The 18,047-nt window shown below is 44.9% G+C and overlaps 2 protein-coding genes across 3 annotated transcripts in view; one reads left to right on the forward strand and one right to left on the reverse strand.

Moving 5' to 3' along the window:
* LOC131109391 (noelin-3-like) lies at nt 1-8,772 on the forward strand. 2 transcript variants are annotated; one of them, XM_058061342.2, is made up of 7 exons: nt 1-320; nt 2,031-2,174; nt 2,437-2,592; nt 2,674-2,893; nt 3,047-3,153; nt 3,219-3,900; nt 7,993-8,772. In XM_058061342.2, exons 1-6 carry the CDS (start codon nt 201-203, stop codon nt 3,894-3,896), a joined length of 1,425 nt encoding a protein of 474 aa, XP_057917325.2. In that variant the 5' UTR covers nt 1-200; the 3' UTR covers nt 3,897-3,900; nt 7,993-8,772. The 2 variants fall into 2 exon arrangements, with proteins under 2 accessions (XP_057917325.2, XP_057917326.2); XM_058061343.2 differs by lacking the exon at nt 1-320 and adding an exon at nt 1,821-1,902.
* Nucleotides 7,781-18,047, reverse strand: part of abca4b (ATP-binding cassette, sub-family A (ABC1), member 4b) — a 22,005-nt gene continuing 11,738 nt past the window's right edge. Inside the window, 25 exon segments of the mRNA XM_078789090.1 lie at nt 7,781-8,092; nt 8,268-8,517; nt 9,251-9,343; nt 9,424-9,527; nt 9,619-9,753; nt 12,099-12,240; nt 12,356-12,462; nt 12,543-12,605; nt 12,670-12,790; nt 12,945-13,074; nt 13,141-13,264; nt 13,674-13,821; nt 14,238-14,353; nt 14,434-14,611; nt 14,698-14,867; nt 15,189-15,263; nt 15,331-15,436; nt 15,506-15,538; nt 15,656-15,929; nt 16,068-16,195; nt 16,276-16,400; nt 16,519-16,691; nt 16,895-16,952; nt 17,067-17,272; nt 17,342-17,447. Coding sequence (XP_078645216.1) covers nt 7,973-8,092; nt 8,268-8,517; nt 9,251-9,343; nt 9,424-9,527; nt 9,619-9,753; nt 12,099-12,240; nt 12,356-12,462; nt 12,543-12,605; nt 12,670-12,790; nt 12,945-13,074; nt 13,141-13,264; nt 13,674-13,821; nt 14,238-14,353; nt 14,434-14,611; nt 14,698-14,867; nt 15,189-15,263; nt 15,331-15,436; nt 15,506-15,538; nt 15,656-15,929; nt 16,068-16,195; nt 16,276-16,400; nt 16,519-16,691; nt 16,895-16,952; nt 17,067-17,272; nt 17,342-17,447 — 3,285 coding nt within the window. The 3' untranslated portion in view covers nt 7,781-7,972.

An 18,047-nucleotide genomic window follows, 5' to 3' on the forward strand; every position in this document is an offset into this window, starting at 1 on the left:
CTGAGTCCTGGACCCGGACCGCCACCTGGACCAAAACCAGAACCAGCGGGACTCCTGACCTGACGTGGCGTGGGGCGTTTGGAGGATTGATTTCTTAATATTTCATAGATTTATTTATCCCGGTTTGACCACGCCCACCACAGGCTGCCCAGCACGAGGACAAAGTAACATTTGGGAACATTTGGGAACATTTCGCTTATATGATCTTTATTTTTGTATGTTTTAGTTTGAGTTTTGAAGTTGCAGGCAGGATGTTGACACTGTCCGTGGTCCTGAAGCCTCTCCTGGTTCTGCTGCTGTTCGGGTGCTGGCCGTCTGTGGTGAGTTCACTGACCACACGACTATCAGTGATATTCGTGCATGATTGCTGACTTTATGAAGTGTTATGACTTTGTATTGTCTTATTGTGTTTATACGTGATAGTAACTTGACTTTATACATCTCTGGAGAAATTATTTTACAGTGGAAAGAATGGATCTAAAAAAATGATTACAAAAATATTATAGCAAATATAATATGTTTAGTATATTATACTGAGTAAGATGTAAACATTGCTGGCCAATCATAAGCATACATCTTTAAATTGTTCATTTTTTCCAACAAAAAGAAGCAATTTCTGTTTCTCTTATTTAAAAAAAAAAGTAATATCCATGACAGTGAATATATCATCATACAAATCACACTACTATGCTGTCAGTCAAAGTATCATTTATAGTATTCATACATTCTATCAAAAGTCAAATGTTTAGAGACACTTTCCCATGCTGTTCAATGTGAACATGTGTCTAAACTTTTGATGACACGACTCAGACCGGTGGTTGAGTGGTTAGCATGCAGGCCACACAGTCAGGAGACAGGAAGACCTGGGTTGGAATCTCCTCTTGGGAGTCTCTTGGGGAGTTTGCATGTTCTCCCCGTGTGTGTGTGTGGGGGGGGGGGGTTCTCCGGGTACTCCACTTTCCTCCCCCATCCCAAAAACATGTTAGCTTGTTAGCTTCATTGGCCACTCCAAATTGTCCATAGGTATTGGCCACCAGTCCAGGGTGGACCCCGCCTTTTGTCAGCTGGTATAGGCTCCAGCATGCCCCTGCAACCCTGGCAAAGATATCCATAGAAAATGGATGGATATATATATGTATACTGTATTTTCTGGACTATAAGGACTACAAGGCCAAAAATGAATAATTAGGTAGAAAAAACATACATAAGTCGCACTGGAGTATAAGTGGTATTTTTGTGGGTAATTTATTTTCCAAAGTACTTGACCAAAACAGACATTAGGTCCTCTTGGAAGGCAAGTTGTACAATAAAAGGATAGAGAACAGGCTGAATAGGTGGAAGATATGCTAACACAATGCTTATTCAGATACACATAAACTTTGTCACTTACTCCAAACAAGAGTAAGAATAATATTCTCTTTTTTGGGGGGGGGGGGGTGTTTGTGTTCTGTTTTCAGTTGTCTTTGTAAGCTAAATCTACTGTTTAAATATTGAATCGTTAAGGTGTAGAAGCAGTAGGAGATATCGGTGTGAAAGTCTACAGTGCCCTCTTGTGGCTGTCTGTCAAATGACGTATATTTCATTTGTAAGTCGACCCTCGTGAGGATAAGCAGTAGTCTTAGGAACAGCAAAGTCATGTGACTTGTAGTCCGGAAGATGTGCTAAATATAAGTGAGGAGCAGAATGAACGTCTGATGCTTGCAAGGTTGATGCCAACTTGTGGCCAAAGAACAGGAAGGAAGCTGCTTGCCGGGGGGGGGGGTTGGGGGGTCGGGGCTTTCGTGTACACGTGTGTACTCGGAGGCGGGGCCTGTCACTCATCAGAAGGAGGAAGTTGTCCTGAAGCGACGAGGAGTGAGATATACTCCTAGAATGAAAAGCAGCAGCCAAGCGTCCGCTCAGGTCCAACTTTGTGTCCTTAGCTCTTCTTCTATGCTCGCCTCCCACGCTAACCACGCTAAGCATGCTTGTTAGCGCAGCAGGACGCCATGTTGAACACGGAAATGTTGTCTTTGCTGTCGTGCGTGCAGACCATCAGGCCGAGGGAGGGATGGCAGGTCTACAGCTCGGCCCACGATGCCGACGGCCGCTGCGTGTGTACCGTGGTGGCACCGGGCCAGAGCTTGTGTTCCAGAGACGCCAAAGGACAACAGCTACGTCAGCTGCTGGAGAAGGCACGTGCTCACACACACACACCTGCATGTTAGGGGGGCACTTCCGGTTGCCATATAATATTTAATATCATTTAATAATGAATTGCCCAAACCCAAAGTGAAATTTAAGAAAGGTAACCCCCCCCCACCAGGTGTTGTTTCCAAGTGTTCCAGGTGTTCCTCTTCCTGTTCCTCTTCCTGTTCCTGGACAATGCTGCTGAATTGAAATGTTTATGCTGGTTGGAGATATCCATATTCTGCTGCCTGATTGCTCCCCAAAAAGGTCCAGAACATGACGCAGTCCATCGAGGTCTTGAACCTGCGCACTCAGAGGGATTTCCAGTACATCATGAGGATGGAGAGCCAGATCAAAGGTCTACGCTCCAAGTTCCGACAGATGGACTCCGAAAGGAAGACGCTGGCCAACAAAAACTTCAAGGTACTTGGACTCGCATGGTACTCCCAGATCATTCCAGCATACTCCTGGCGTGTCCCATGCTATTCCTGATGTGTATTCCAGGAGCTAAAAGACAAGATGGACTCCCTCCAGCCGTTGATTCCTGTGCTGGAGCAGTTCAAGACGGACGCCAGGCTCGTCTCCCAATTCAAAGACGAGATCCGAAATCTGTCCGGCGTGTTGCTGGGCTTCCAGGAGGAGATGGGAACGTATGACTACGAGGAGCTGCACCAGAAGGTCCTCGCCTTGGAAAACCGTCTGCAGAGTTGCATGAGCAAACTTAGTGAGTGGACTCCTGATTCAAATGATTGTTCCTCTGGGGGTTTTAAGGACATGCTCGGTTAGCGCCGACATTCCCGGAGTCCAATGAACGCCCCACGCCCTTGGGTTCAGCAGAAGAAAAAGAGTCTCAGCACTTTTTGATGTTTGTTTGTAGCCTGCGGCAAGCTGATGAAGATCACCGGCCCCCTCACAGTGAAGACGTCGGGGACCAGGTTTGGGGCTTGGATGACGGACCCGCAAGCGCCTCCAAAAACCAGCAAGGTGAGTCGGCCGCACGAGCGAGGCGTTCACGTCCTCCCAGAAGGTCAAGCTTGCGTGTGCTTCAGGTTTGGTACATGGACGGCTACACCAACAACAAGATGGTCAAAGAGTACAAAACCATGGCCGATTTCATGGCGGGGGCGGAGTCCAGGACGTACAACCTGCCTTTCAAGTGGGCCGGGACCAACCATGTGGTCTACAACGGGTCGCTGTACTACAACAAGATGCAAAGCAACATCGTGGTGCGCTACAGCTTCCAGATGGGCCGCGTGGTCACACAGCGGGCGCTGGAGTCGGCCGGCTTCCATAACGTGTACCCGTACACCTGGGGGGGCTTCTCCGACATCGACCTGATGGCGGACGAGCTGGGCCTGTGGGCCGTGTACGCCACCAACCAGAACGCCGGCAACATCGTGGTCAGCCAGCTGAACCCGGACACGCTGCAGGTCCTCAACACGTGGAACACCGAGTACTCCAAGCGCAACGCCGGAGAGGCCTTCATGATCTGCGGGACGCTCTACATCACCAACTCCCACCTGACGGGCGCCAAGGTGTACTACGCCTACTCCACCAAGACGGCCAGCTACGAGTACACGGACATTCCCTTCCACAACCAGTACTTCCACATGTCCATGCTGGACTACAACGCCCGGGAACGAGCCCTCTACGGCTGGAACAACGGACACCAGGTCCTTTTCAACGTCACTCTCTTTCACGTGATCAAGACGGAAGACCACGCCTGAGGGGGTAAGTCCGGTTGGAACCGACTCTTCTTCTTCTCTGACATTCGCATCCTGACAAAACCATCAACTTTCAGCTCACAATTAATGCTAATGCTAATGCTAATGCTAATGGTAATGGTTTTACTGGGGACAAATAGCTCCTGCACAATTTGGAAAGCAGCTGAAGGTCCACTGACCTGATTTGCTTGGTTCTTGGTTTTTTCAATTTGCTTCTAATGCTTTTTTCTGGTCAAAAAAACAGAGGAAACCTCACACACAACCAAGTTGAAAAAATGAAAAAAAATGAAATGGAAAAAAAAACGACATACTAACCCCTTACGTTTTTTGTCAAAAATCACCACCCTCAAACTCTGGCATTTTATGCCATTTTTGGATGCTTCTGGGGCCCCTGTTGGGTGTGTGTGAGGTTTCCCCTGTTTTTTTGACCAGAAAAGTGCTTTAGAAGCAAGTTGAAAAAAATGAAGGAAAAAAAAACGACATACGTTTTTTGTCAAAAATGACCGCCCTCAAACTTTTACATTTTATGCCATTTTTGGATGCTTCTGGGTCCCCTGTTGAGTGTGTGTGAGGTTTCCACTTTTATTTTTGACAGAAAAGTGCTTTAGAAGCAAGTTGAAAAAAATGAAAAAAACGACATACTAACCCCTTACGTTTTTTGTCAAAAATCACCAAATCAAAATCTGGCATTTTATGTCATTTTTGGATGCTTCTGGGTCCCCTGTTGAGTGTGTGTGAGGTTTCCACTTTTATTTTTGACAGAAAAGTGCTTTTTAAGCAAGTTTTAAAAAATCAAGAAAAAAAAAACCGACATACTAACCCCTTACGTTTTTTGTCAAAAATCACCAAATCAAAATCTGGCATTTTATGCTATTTTTGGATGCTTCTGGGTCCCCTGTTGAGTGTGTGTGAGGTTTCCACTTTGATTTTTGACAGAAAAGTGCTTTTTAAGCAAGTTGAAAAAAATGACAAAAAATGACATACTAACCCCTTACGTTTTTTGTCAAAAATGACCGCCCTCAAACTTTTACATTTCATGCCATTTTTGGATGCTTCTGGGGCCCCTGTTGAGTGTGTGTGAGGTTTCCACTTTTATTTTTGACAGAAAAGTGCTTTTTAAGCAAGTTTTAAAAAATCAAGAAAAAAAAACGACATACTAACCCCTTACGTTTTTTGTCAAAAATCACCAAATCAAAATCTGGCATTTCATGCCATTTTTGGATGCTTCTGGGTCCCCTGTTGAGTGTGTGTGAGGTTTCCACTTTTATTTTTGACAGAAAAGTGCTTTAGAAGCAAGTTGAAAAAATGAAGAAAAAAAAAAACGACATACTAACCCCTTACGTTTTTTGTCAAAAATGACCGCCCTCAAACTTTTACATTTTATGCCATTTTTGGATGCTTCTGGGTCCCCTGTTGAGTGTGTGTGAGGTTTCCACTTTTATTTTTGACAGAAAAGTGCTTTAGAAGCAAGTTGAAAAAAATGAAAAAAACGACATACTAACCCCTTACGTTTTTTGTCAAAAATCACCAAATCAAAATCTGGCATTTTATGCCATTTTTGGATGCTTCTGGGTCCCCTGTTGAGTGTGTGTGAGGTTTCCACTTTTATTTTTGACAGAAAAGTGCTTTTTAAGCATGTTGAAAAAAATGAAAAAAACGACATACTAACCCCTTACGTTTTTTGTCAAAAATCACCAAATCAAAATCTGGCATTTTATGTCATTTTTGGATGCTTCTGGGTCCCCTGTTGAGTGTGTGTGAGGTTTCCACTTTTATTTTTGACAGAAAAGTGCTTTTTAAGCATGTTGAAAAAAATGAAAAAAACGACATACTAACCCCTTACGTTTTTTGTCAAAAATCACCAAATCAAAATCTGGCATTTTATGTCATTTTTGGATGCTTCTGGGTCCCCTGTTGAGTGTGTGTGAGGTTTCCACTTTGATTTTTGACAGAAAAGTGCTTTTTAAGCAAGTTGAAAAAAATGACAAAAAATGACATACTAACCCCTTACGTTTTTTGTCAAAAATGACCGCCCTCAAACTTTTACATTTCATGCCATTTTTGGATGCTTCTGGGGCCCCTGTTGAGTGTGTGTGAGGTTTCCACTTTTATTTTTGACAGAAAAGTGCTTTTTAAGCAAGTTTTAAAAAATCAAGAAAAAAAAAAACGACATACTAACCCCTTACGTTTTTTGTCAAAAATCACCAAATCAAAATCTGGCATTTTATGCCATTTTTGGATGCTTCTGGGTCCCCTGTTGAGTGTGTGTGAGGTTTCCACTTTTATTTTTGACAGAAAAGTGCTTTAGAAGCAAGTTGAAAAAAATGAAAAAAACGCCATACTAACCCCTTACGTTTTTTGTCAAAAATCACCAAATCAAAATCTGGCATTTTATGTCATTTTTGGATGCTTCTGGGTCCCCTGTTGAGTGTGTGTGAGGTTTCCACTTTGATTTTTGACAGAAAAGTGCTTTTTAAGCAAGTTGAAAAAAATGACAAAAAATGACATACTAACCCCTTACGTTTTTTGTCAAAAATGACCGCCCTCAAACTTTTACATTTCATGCCATTTTTGGATGCTTCTGGGGCCCCTGTTGAGTGTGTGTGAGGTTTCCACTTTTATTTTTGACAGAAAAGTGCTTTTTAAGCAAGTTTTAAAAAATCAAGAAAAAAAAAACGACATACTAACCCCTTACGTTTTTTGTCAAAAATCACCAAATCAAAATCTGGCATTTTATGCCATTTTTGGATGCTTCTGGGTCCCCTGTTGAGTGTGTGTGAGGTTTCCACTTTTATTTTTGACAGAAAAGTGCTTTAGAAGCAAGTTGAAAAAAATGAAAAAAACGCCATACTAACCCCTTACGTTTTTTGTCAAAAATCACCAAATCAAAATCTGGCATTTTATGTCATTTTTGGATGCTTCTGGGTCCCCTGTTGAGTGTGTGTGAGGTTTCCACTTTGATTTTTGACAGAAAAGTGCTTTTTAAGCAAGTTTTAAAAAATCAAGAAAAAAAAAACGACATACTAACCCCTTACGTTTTTTGTCAAAAATGACCGCCCTCAAACTTTTACATTTTATGCCATTTTTGGATGCGTCTGGGTCCCCTGTTGAGTGTGTGTGAGGTTTCCACTTTTATTTTTGACAGAAAAGTGCTTTAGAAGCAAGTTGAAAAAAATGAAAAAAACGCCATACTAACCCCTTACGTTTTTTGTCAAAAATCACCAAATCAAAATCTGGCATTTTATGTCATTTTTGGATGCTTCTGGGTCCCCTGTTGAGTGTGTGTGAGGTTTCCACTTTGATTTTTGACAGAAAAGTGCTTTTTAAGCAAGTTGAAAAAAATGACAAAAAATGACATACTAACCCCTTACGTTTTTTGTCAAAAATGACCGCCCTCAAACTTTTACATTTTATGCCATTTTTGGATGCTTCTGGGTCCCCTGTTGAGTGTGTGTGAGGTTTCCACTTTTATTTTTGACAGAAAAGTGCTTTAGAAGCAAGTTGAAAAAAATGAAAAAAACGCCATACTAACCCCTTACGTTTTTTGTCAAAAATCACCAAATCAAAATCTGGCATTTTATGTCATTTTTGGATGCTTCTGGGTCCCCTGTTGAGTGTGTGTGTGAGGTTTCCACTTTTATTTTTGACAGAAAAGTGCTTTTTAAGCAAGTTTTAAAAAATCAAGAAAAAAAAAACGACATACTAACCCCTTACGTTTTTTGTCAAAAATGACCGCCCTCAAACTTTTACATTTTATGCCATTTTTGGATGCGTCTGGGTCCCCTGTTGAGTGTGTGTGAGGTTTCCACTTTTATTTTTGACAGAAAAGTGCATTAAAAGCAAGTTGAAAAAGTGAAGGAAAAAAAAACGACACGCTGCACCTCCTCCAGAGATGATGTTAATATTAAAACATTTAATGCCGCTTTATGTAAATCTACAGTCTGTGCTTTGTCGTAGAAATATGCATTATTACAAAAGTAGTGCAGGTAGCGTGTTGCTTGTACAGTATGTACATATTCATACATATTCATACATGCATGGAAATACATCACAACGATGGTTTTACATCACAGTCCCACTTAAGTTTTCCTCTTGACAGGTGAGATTTTTTTCAGATCTTTGGGTCTGCCGGCGCCGCGTCTCCGCAACGTGACCGCGTCGTCCTCTGCCGTCTGCTGCTTGGCGAAGTTGACGAACACCTGAAGGAACACCAAGGATGTTTTGGGACATGGTTGTGGACGTTAGGATGTGTTGCTGTTGGTCAGTGTTTGAAGAAGATCCTCAATAAAAAGCTACATTTTGCATTCAATGATTCTAACTACTGATCCATGCATCCATCCAAAGTCATGGCTAGATAGGATATATTTGTCCTACCTGGTCCAGCGTGGTCTGAGAGACGGAGTAGTCCTCGATGCTGAGTCGGTCCTTGTTGGCCACGACCAGCTGGAAGATCCTGGCCAGCGAGGAGGATGCAATCTCGTACTGCAGCGTATTGTAATGCTTCTCCCGCTGGACGCAGCCTGGAAAACTGCTCTCCATGAATTCCTCCACGGGCTCCAGCTCCGGAAGCACGCCCGCTTTGGCCGCCTTGACCTTCATGGTCACCACATAGCCGTCGCCAAACCTGCGGCATCCAATACAAAAGACAAATCTAGTGAGGACTCAAATGTAGGTACTAGTTCCTGTCTGATGAGATGTTGACACACGTTAGCATAATATATATAAAATATACATATCACTGTCATACGTTATCATGATTATACATATCACTGTCATTCGTTATCATATACTATACATATCACTGTCATACATTAGCATATATTACGTATACGTACATATCACTGTCATTCCTTATCATATACTATACATATCACTGTCATACATTGGCATATATTATACGTACATATCACTGTCATTCCTTATCATATACTATACATATCACTGTCATACATTGGCATATATTATACGTACATATCACTGTCATTCCATATCATATACTATACATATCACTGTCATACATTGGCATATATTATACGTACATATCACTGTCATTCCTTATCATATACTATACATATCACTGTCATACATTGGCATATATTATACGTACATATCACTGTCATACGTTATCATATACTATACATATCACTGTCATACATTGGCATATATTATACGTACATATCACTGTCATTCGTTATCATATACTATACATATCACTGTCATACATTAGCATATATTATACACATCAGCGTAGCCACAACGTTAAATGTGGTTTTATGTTTTTGGCTAAGTAAGTATAAGTAAGTGAGTGTAAGTAAGCATAAGTACGCTATGGAATGGCGGACATGGAAAAGTCTGACTTGTATTTGAGGTGCTGGATGGTTCCCAGACACTTGAAGCTTCCGTTGACCATGATGGCAAGTCTGGTGCAGAGGGCCTCACACTCCTCCATGCTGGTGGACAACAACAGGAAGTATAGTGACATCATCATCATCATCATCATCTTTGGTGGTGTCGCTGCTAAACCGCTGACCTGTGCGACGTCAACACCACGGCCCGCCCGTCTCGTATGATGCTCAGGATGGCGTTCCACAGGAAGCGTCGGGAATGAGGGTCCATCCCCGTGGTGGGCTCATCCTGAACACACGTGACATAGCACACGCAGGATGACACTTGGCAGGATTCCACGCGTCCCACAGACGTCAGTGGACACGATTAAGGCGCTCACCAGCAGAACCAAGGCTGGGCAACCGATCATGGCGATGGCGGTGGAGAGTTTGCGCTTGTTTCCGCCGCTGTAGGTGCCAGCGAGGCGGCTGGCGTACTCCGACAGGCCCAGTTTCTGGATGCCCCACTCGGCCACCTGCAGGGGGAGCATGCTCAGTCAGTCAGTCAGGTGGACCCCGCCAAAGACAGCTGGGATAGGCTCCAGCACCGCCACGACCCTCGTGAGGATAAGCGGTAGAAAATGAATGAATGGCTGCAGTTTAGGTAAAAATGACAAAAGTCAAATAACAATGAAAAATATATATTTTCAAATAAAACATTCATTCGTTTTCTACTCCTTATCCTCGCTAGGGTGGGGGTATGCTGGAGCCTATCCCAGCTGACAACCCAGGGCACATGTAGACAAACAACCATTCCCAGCCACCACTGTGCAACCTAAATAGCAGTCATTTGTATTATAGTTATAAAAAATATAAACAACAATAACAATATTGTAATATAAATTACTATGCTCAATTAATTTAATACATAATAACTTCATTTGTTAAACATAACTTGCGTGACATTTTTTGCAAAAATATTTTAGAAATATTTATTCATTCATGAAATTTATTTTTATTTACAATTATTGTTATTTAATTTATTGTTACTTCCATTGTACTTGGATACTTACTGTTACTCAGTGGCGTCATTAGGCCTATTTTGTGTTCTTAAGCCCCCCTAAATATTTTGATATTTTTTATAGATTTTTTTTACAGAAAAAATCTTTGACAAATTTCATATAATAGGGCAAAAACGGGCTAATACTATACAACTACTACTAGTAGTAGTAGTAGTAATAATGAGAAGAATAATGTTGATAGTAATAATAATGGGCTAATGAATAATATAATGATTATTATATCATTGATCACTGTCCACTGGTTTTGCAGTATAGATTGTGTGTACTTGTGTACATTTAATGGTGGCCTAAAGCTATTGAGTATCTCTACTAAATCTGTCCAAAAGTGGGAAAGTTATATCCCGCTTCTTGTTCCTTATTTGTTTTTGGGATATTTAGATTTTTGGGGATTTTTTTTGAATGTCTACTACATTCATTCATATCCTGTGCATCTCCAGGGAGCTAAGCCCCCCCCCCCCCCCGTCCTAGAACCTAGTGACGCCCCTGCTGTTCCTCATCATTTCCCATTCATAACAACGGCATGTGTAATGTAGCTTATTAGATATAAGTTGTCATTTGACGTTTACTTTACGACAATGACCACGGGTGCATGACCGACTCAAAATGATCTACCACCTACTAAAAATGCTAAACATATTATTTATAAATATATTGAGAATTATTTTATATGTACTTAGCATTACTGCATCGGGCTATATTGCACAATACAACTGTGTACATTAGTTTTGTCAGGACCTTACTTACTTACCGCATGGAACCAGCCGGGGATGCATCGGGAAATTAGATGTGTGGAAAACGACTGCTGTCCGGACAACTGGGATTTTAGTTCTTCACTTTCCTCCACTGGGATTTTAGTTCTTCACTTTCCTCCACTGGGATTTTAGTTCTTCACTTTCCTCCACTGGGATTTTAGTTCTTCACTTTCCTCCACTGGGATTTTAGTTCTTCACTTTCCTCCTTCTCAGCTCGCTTTTCGGAGGGAACTCGGTGTGCTAGGTTTTAGGAACAGTCCACGTCTCTCTTCTTCGGTAAAGCCATTGTAGACTGACAAATGAGGCAAACGCACTTCGAGAATGACATTAAAAAAGAAGCCATCCATACTCCGTATGGCTTTTTAGTTGGTTAAGCTTTTCCACGCATTTTTATCCCCATTCTTACTCGCTAGCTTGCTAGAGTTTAGCGGTACTTAGCACGGGTGTGTGCGCATGCGTAGTGACCCGTGTGTCAGCGAAAGGTCAGGTCAGATGATAGACTGGCGCCAACTTTTTTTTTTTTTTTTGCGATTACCCACAATGCTCTTGCGATCCACGTAATGGTCACCCCTGCTCTAGCAGGATAATATACTTTTGGCATTATTTCCCACAATAACTTTATTATTTATTATAATCCACAAAATTTGTCCTTGCACGCACAATGAGGGCATAAAGTGAAGTTTCAACAGACTTACACGGACTTTACTTTCAGGGGCGTCACTAGGTTCTGATTATTAGTAGTAAGCTAGTATGAGCCTGCTTATTGGATTACTTATTAGCCTGCTTTTTATTAAATTTGTAAATTTAAATTAAATTTAATTTGTCAGATTTTTAAAAATATTTTTATTAACAATGTATAATTATTATTAATTGTTATTAAATGTATTATTTAATTGTTTTATTTTTTTTATATTTTTTAATCAATAAAAAATATCAAATTATTTTAGGGGGTCTGAAGCCCCCCCCCCCCCCTAAAAAAGGCCTAATGACGCCACTTCTTACTTTGCATTTGAATGCATCCTGGATGAGAACCGTGCAGGAACTCACCCTGGGGATCTCCCCCTCTGGGACCCCCCTGAGGCGGGCGTACAGGTAAAGGTGCTCCCTGCCCGTCAGGAGCTCGTCAATGGCATCAAACTGCGGGCAGTACCCCATGTTCTGGTGCACGTCCAGAAGATCGGTCAGGATGCTGCACAAACACGAAGACACACTTTACACAATATAATAGCCAAACATTGCTAATGCTAGCTCACGTGGCTGGCTAACGTGTCCGCCATTTTGTTTTGATGTAGTACTTTGCTTACCTGTAACCGACCACGGTGGCGTCCCCAAAGCTGACGTCAGTGTCGCCAGTCAGCATTTTGAAGGTTGTGGTCTTCCCGGCGCCGTTGACCCCTAAAAGTCCAAAACACTTGGAGGACAAGGGACATGGAGAACAGTGTTGATGGTGGACTTCACCAAAACCGCAAGTCAGTCTCTTAGCGTTGTCACCTCTCCAGCCGGAACGCCCACGCAGATGTGGTCCACAGCCGCCGTCGTCCTGCCCACGTAGGTCTGTGAGAAAAACACGTCAAGTCCACATCAGGTGTGTCGGGGGGGTGAGAGGTCTGGCTTCCACCTTGGAAAGATCTTTGATCTGCAGGATGTCCAACTTGCTGCCCCCGTCGTAGATCCTGCGACGCTCACACGCCACGTCGTCATCCTCGTCCTCCACTGGGACCCGGTGGTCATCCGATATCCTAAAGAAGCGGCGAGAAGATCATGAAGGGACAAGTGCATTAGGTCCTCGTTTGTGCTACAGACACACAAACCACCGTGTTCCCAGTCGAGCAGGACCATCTTATCTTGGGTGAGACGAGAAGAAAATGTGGACTGGGGTCACCAGTTCCTTACCAGTGGTCCAGGAAGAAGTGGTACTGGATGAGGAGGTTGAGAAGAAAGTAGACGAAACCTTCCACTGCCATGAAGCAAACGTTCTTGCCCACAAAGTCCCAACGGAACGGGTCTTCCAAGTGCTCCTCTCCTGCAAACACACAAAGACGCACATCACTACACGCCCTGTTGGTGCGTTTACGGGCTGCGGGATTACCGAATCGGACGTAGACGTCGGTGACTGCCTGGTTCATCGCCATGTCAATCAGGCCTCGGCCCAAGCAGAAGTGTGGGAAGAGGAGCAGACCTTTCTTCAGCCACTCGTTAAACATCAGCAGGGACTGGTAAACACACACACACACACACAGGTTAGAGTCAATGTCGCCATATTGGACCAGAACATCAAAACATGAGGAAATGGAATTTCTTGTTTCACTGTGTAGTTATGCTGCCCTCTTGTGGCCGACAAGCACCTTACGTCCTTTTTCATTAACATTTCAAATTTCTCATTAAATGATACAATTTTTTCTTAATAGTTTGACAAATAATTTTTAGAATATGCTGTGAGCCAATAGAAAAACAGCTGCAGGTTTCAAACGGCCCCCGGTACTTTGGACACCCCTGCCATATTGAAAGAGCACCACATGGACCACATCCCCTTTCCTGGTTAACACTGTGTACTCTTTTGCCCTCTGGTGGCCAAAAAGGCCCACTGCACCTCATGGTGGAACAGAGAGAGCTTGTCCTTACTCTGTTGTTGTCAAAAAGCTCCAGGATAAAAGTGATGGCGCTGCTGTTAATGCCGATGAACAGGTTGATGCAGGACAGAGACACGTAGGCCGTGCTGGGGATGCTGAACATGTAGGACATGGGGTACATCATGGGCGTCACAGACCACCTGCCAGGAGGAACACGAGTCAGTGCAGCACAGCCGAACCTCCGACAGGAAACACCAGTAAATCTCGTGAGATGTCAGCTCAGCTCAGTCAGGATTAAAGCTGCTGCTGTCACTTTGGCTTTTTTAGTACTTGTTTGTGACCAGTGATTGTAAAATGGGGGGACTGTGATGATAACCATAGAACCACTGATGTCCATCCAACTTGAGATAATGGAAAGCATCCCGCAGATGATCAATATGATACGCAATATCAATAAAAGACCACTAGACAGTATCACTCAGCAATCCCTTGCATGACTTGCATGAGATGTTTAAACGTGACTGAAAGCATTTCCAGCTAATCTCTGATGGCCACAGGTTGACCCTGGAACAGATGAAATGTCTCTGCAGGACGGTGTAAAAATGTCCGGTCCTACCCGTAGAGCAGGAGCAGCGCTACGAGAGCAGGCAGGTTGGCCGGGGACGTGTAGCACTTTTTGTCAAAGGCCACGAAGATGCCGACCACCATGGCGGCGCTGATGGAGTAGTTGATCTGCAGACGAAAGGCTCTCCAAGGTCAGGACAATCAATCAATCCAGCATCATGAATCAGACGGCTCCAGGATGCCCTCACCATGTCCCAGAAGAAGTTGGCCAGCCAGTAAACGAGGGGGCTGACCCCGCTTACAAACTGCAGGTGCTTGGCTTTGGTCACACGCTCCTGGATGAGGTAGAGGACGAAGCTGGCGGGGACGAAGGACATGGCGAAGATGACGCAGATGGCCACCACCGCGTTCACTGACGTGGTCAGCCTGGCGGCGGCCATGATAAGTCGGCATTGTTAGCTTAGCATGGGTGCTGCTAATACGCCTGAAAGGAAAGTGCATGGGATACTCACACTGTGACCTCGGACAGCTGCTCCTTGGTGAGGTTCAGCGGGTGGTTGGTGGCGGTGATGCCGAACTCCACGGGGTTGGCGCTGGTGGGCAGGAAGGCCCTCAGGATGGCGTTGTTGGCCACGTTCATGAAGGACACCATGGCGTGCCAGCCTTTGTTGTTGTACCACACCTGGCAGGGAGAGCCGCGACCACACATAAGCCCACCCACAGTACGCGTTGAGAAAAGGGTCCTCCTGGAGGAGGGCCAGAGACCAGGAAGTCTGGGCTTCCCGACTGAGACTGCTGCCCCCACGACCCGGACCCGGAATGGGATATTATCATTATGAATAATTTGGGTAAACATAATATTAAGAATGTTTTGTACTATTATTCCGGACCAGATGCCTGGTACCTTCTGCAGCTGACTAAATAAAGGCCAGTGTCTGCACCATAAGGAAATGCTGTACTTGACGTGATTAAACAAAGGGTAACCATGACAACACAAGCCCACCTTCACGTTGAATTCGCTCTCCATGTATCGTAGGAAAGGACCCAGCTCCCTCAGCGCCGCTCGAGAACGCCGCCCCTGCCGGAGAAGGACCATATTCACCTTTCATGGACTGGAAAAATGCGGCGAGTCGTCTGGTTTTTACCGCCGTGATGTTCAGCATTTGGCCGAGTTGACGGAAAACGTTCTCAATGTCTCGGGGCTCCACGTCCAGGATGGGCAGCTGCCCCCCGACGGACAGGCCACCATATCTGGGCAGAGGGGCGTCAGCAGGGGGGCGCCTGACTGATGGTTGTTTTGTTGTGATGACGGATCGTTACCTTTGCTCGTTGACCCAGTACTTGCTCTTCAAGCTGTGGGACAAACGAGAGAGGAGTTACGAGCTGCTGTACATCCTGTCCCGGGGTGAGCATCCGTGTTTAGAAAACCTATTGAACACATTTGATTCGGTTCTTCGTTGCTGTGGTCACCTGGTTCTGATGAGACTTGGGTAGGTTTTGACCAGGAAGTCGGAGATGTTGCGGTCAGTCAGATCCAGCATGGTGTCCCCCGTGACTTCCAGTCTTTGGCGTGGGGGGAGGCCTCCGGCGCCGACGGGGCAGATGGGCATCATGGTCAGCTTCTTCTTGCTGCTACACAGGCAGGAGGGGGAGGGGTTCCTCTGGGTCCACTCAGGGCTCTGCAGCATGTCGAGGGCCACGGGAGCCACGTCAGGCCGCTCCCACTCAGACGCGCCGCCGCCGCCGCCACCGCCGCCGCCACCGCCGCCGCCACCGCCGCCGCCACCGCCGCCGCCACCGCCGCCGCCACCGCAGGACATCCTGGACGGAGGAGAAACACAAGAAGAACTCTAGCGAGTTTGGCGATAGCTTCACTGGTGCTACATGGCATCTGTAAAGCCGGGTGCTCACCCTAGCGGTTCCCCCTCCATGCAGCGGGTTCCGAGACCGGGTTTCCCGAGGAAGCGCTCAGTGAAGTGCCTCATGGAAGGGTCGGAAGGTTTCTCGTTACTGAAACGAAAAGGCAATGTGAAGCAGACCAGGTCCAGGCGGTATTAGATGAACAAAGATGCCGGCCTGCGGCCTCAGACCTGAAGAAGGTGACCTGTGCTCCGTACATCCAAGGGGTCAAGGTCAAACTGGGGTACTCCCCAAACGGAGGAACGACAGTGGTGAAGATGAGAGCGATGAGGACGAAGCTGGCTGGCAGGACAATCTGAGAGATGAACAACGTCTGCAGCTTCAGTCAAAATAACTTTTAACGTTTTAACGTTTAAATATTTGGAAATAGAGAAGACGTCAATTTGCTGCTGTTAGCTTTGTTAAGTTCTTACCTGGGCCACAAAGTCCTTGCAGCTCCTGGTGGCGTGATGGAACCTCTTGACCACCACAGCGTGAAACTGCTTGAGGGTCAGCCACGCCCCTTTGACCTGCCTGGACCCCCTGCCGAGGCTGCAGTCCAAGGCAGTGTGGCTAACGCCGTTAGCTTGCGCGGCATCACAGCTCTCTGCGAAGGACCAAGTGTTAAAACGATACAAGGGAGACACGACTAGGCGCCGCAACGAAGACGGGTGACATCGTGGAGCAGATCTTCCTAAATGTGCTCTCCAGTGTCGGACCTTAGCGTCTTCTCCACTGCAGCACCACCATCTACAGGTGACAGGTGATGGGTGTGGGCGGGGAGAGGCGGGGTCAAGTGACAATATTTACCAGCGGTGGCGGCGTTGGTTGCTGCTGCTTCTCCATCGGCTGTTACCTTCAGGAATATCTGAAAGCATCACAGTTGAGGAAAGCGGTAAATGTCGTGATGAGATATGATCATTTTTCCAAGTCAATCAGTCATCATCTGGAGTTGTAAGGTGGCCCGTGTGGCACGTCGTACCTCCTCCAGGGACGTGTCCGAGATGCCAAAGCTGCTGAGGCCCATGTCGGCCAGCGTCTCCTCCAGCTCCCGGAAGAGGCTGGCATAGGCGCGGTGCTTGAAGCCGCGGTTGGGGAGCAGGAAGGTCATCTCCTGACCTATGACCTCAATCAGCTTGGCCTCGGGGACATGGTGGTGGATGAGGCTGCTGATGCTGTCGATGTCCCCTAAGAACATCAGGAACGTCCTCATCATACAGTCCTGATCTGAAACAGGAACGGACTTGTGAGCCTCACCGTCTAGGACCCGGTCTGTGGTCTGACACTGGTTCTGGGACTGGTCCTTGTAGCTGGTGCAAATGGAGCAGGAGCAGGAACAGTCGGAAGCGCAGTCGCAGTCATTCTGGCGGGAAAAGAAGAAACAGCTACATAGCAGCTACACAAGATAACACGCACAAAGCTTTCTAGATCTTCCAGAATCTGCACCTAAGCTGATATTATCCGATCTTCAAAAATATAGCGGGTCGGACCCTGATCCCGATCCTGAAGATCGGGTCAGGACATGTTTTTAATTCAGTAAATGTAGAAAATGTTTCATACACATTATTAGGCTGGATTTATAATGATGATGTATCAGTAATATTTGTATCAGGGGTGTCCAAAGTGCCGTCCAGGGGCCATTTGGTGCCGGTGGCTGCTTTTTTTTTTTTCCTGTTTTTAAATTAAAATATTTAAAAAGAAATCCACACAACAGCAAATATAGAAAATCAGCAGTAATTTGACAAGAATAAAGGCAAAATACTGAGAGAAAATTACAAAAAGTCACAATTTTACAAGAATAACAAAATATGAGGAAAAATAATGTTGTTTTAAGTAGTATAAAGTTACTGAATATTATGAGAAACTATAAAATAAAGTTGTAATTTTGGGAAGACTACGTTAAAAAGTTATGGTATTATATGACCCAATATTATGAGTTGATAATAGTACATGTATGTAACGG

Source organism: Doryrhamphus excisus, linkage group LG2 (genome assembly GCF_037039965.1).
Source record: "Doryrhamphus excisus strain RoL-2023G ecotype Guam linkage group LG2, RoL_Dexc_Guam_v1.1, whole genome shotgun sequence".
Taxonomy (NCBI): Eukaryota; Metazoa; Chordata; class Actinopteri; order Syngnathiformes; family Syngnathidae; genus Doryrhamphus; species Doryrhamphus excisus.

What these genes read in the sequence shown, in the direction of transcription:
- LOC131109391 (XM_058061342.2), top strand. Translation starts at nt 201, where the DNA reads ATGATCTTTATTTTTGTATGTTTTAGTTTGAGTTTTGAAGTTGCAGGC. An exon ending in TCGGGTGCTGGCCGTCTGTG is followed by an intron (nt 321 to 2,030) that starts GTGAGTTCACTG and finishes TCGTGCGTGCAG; the next exon opens with ACCATCAGGCCGAGGGAGGG. An exon ending in CGCCTCCAAAAACCAGCAAG is followed by an intron (nt 3,154 to 3,218) that starts GTGAGTCGGCCG and finishes CGTGTGCTTCAG; the next exon opens with GTTTGGTACATGGACGGCTA.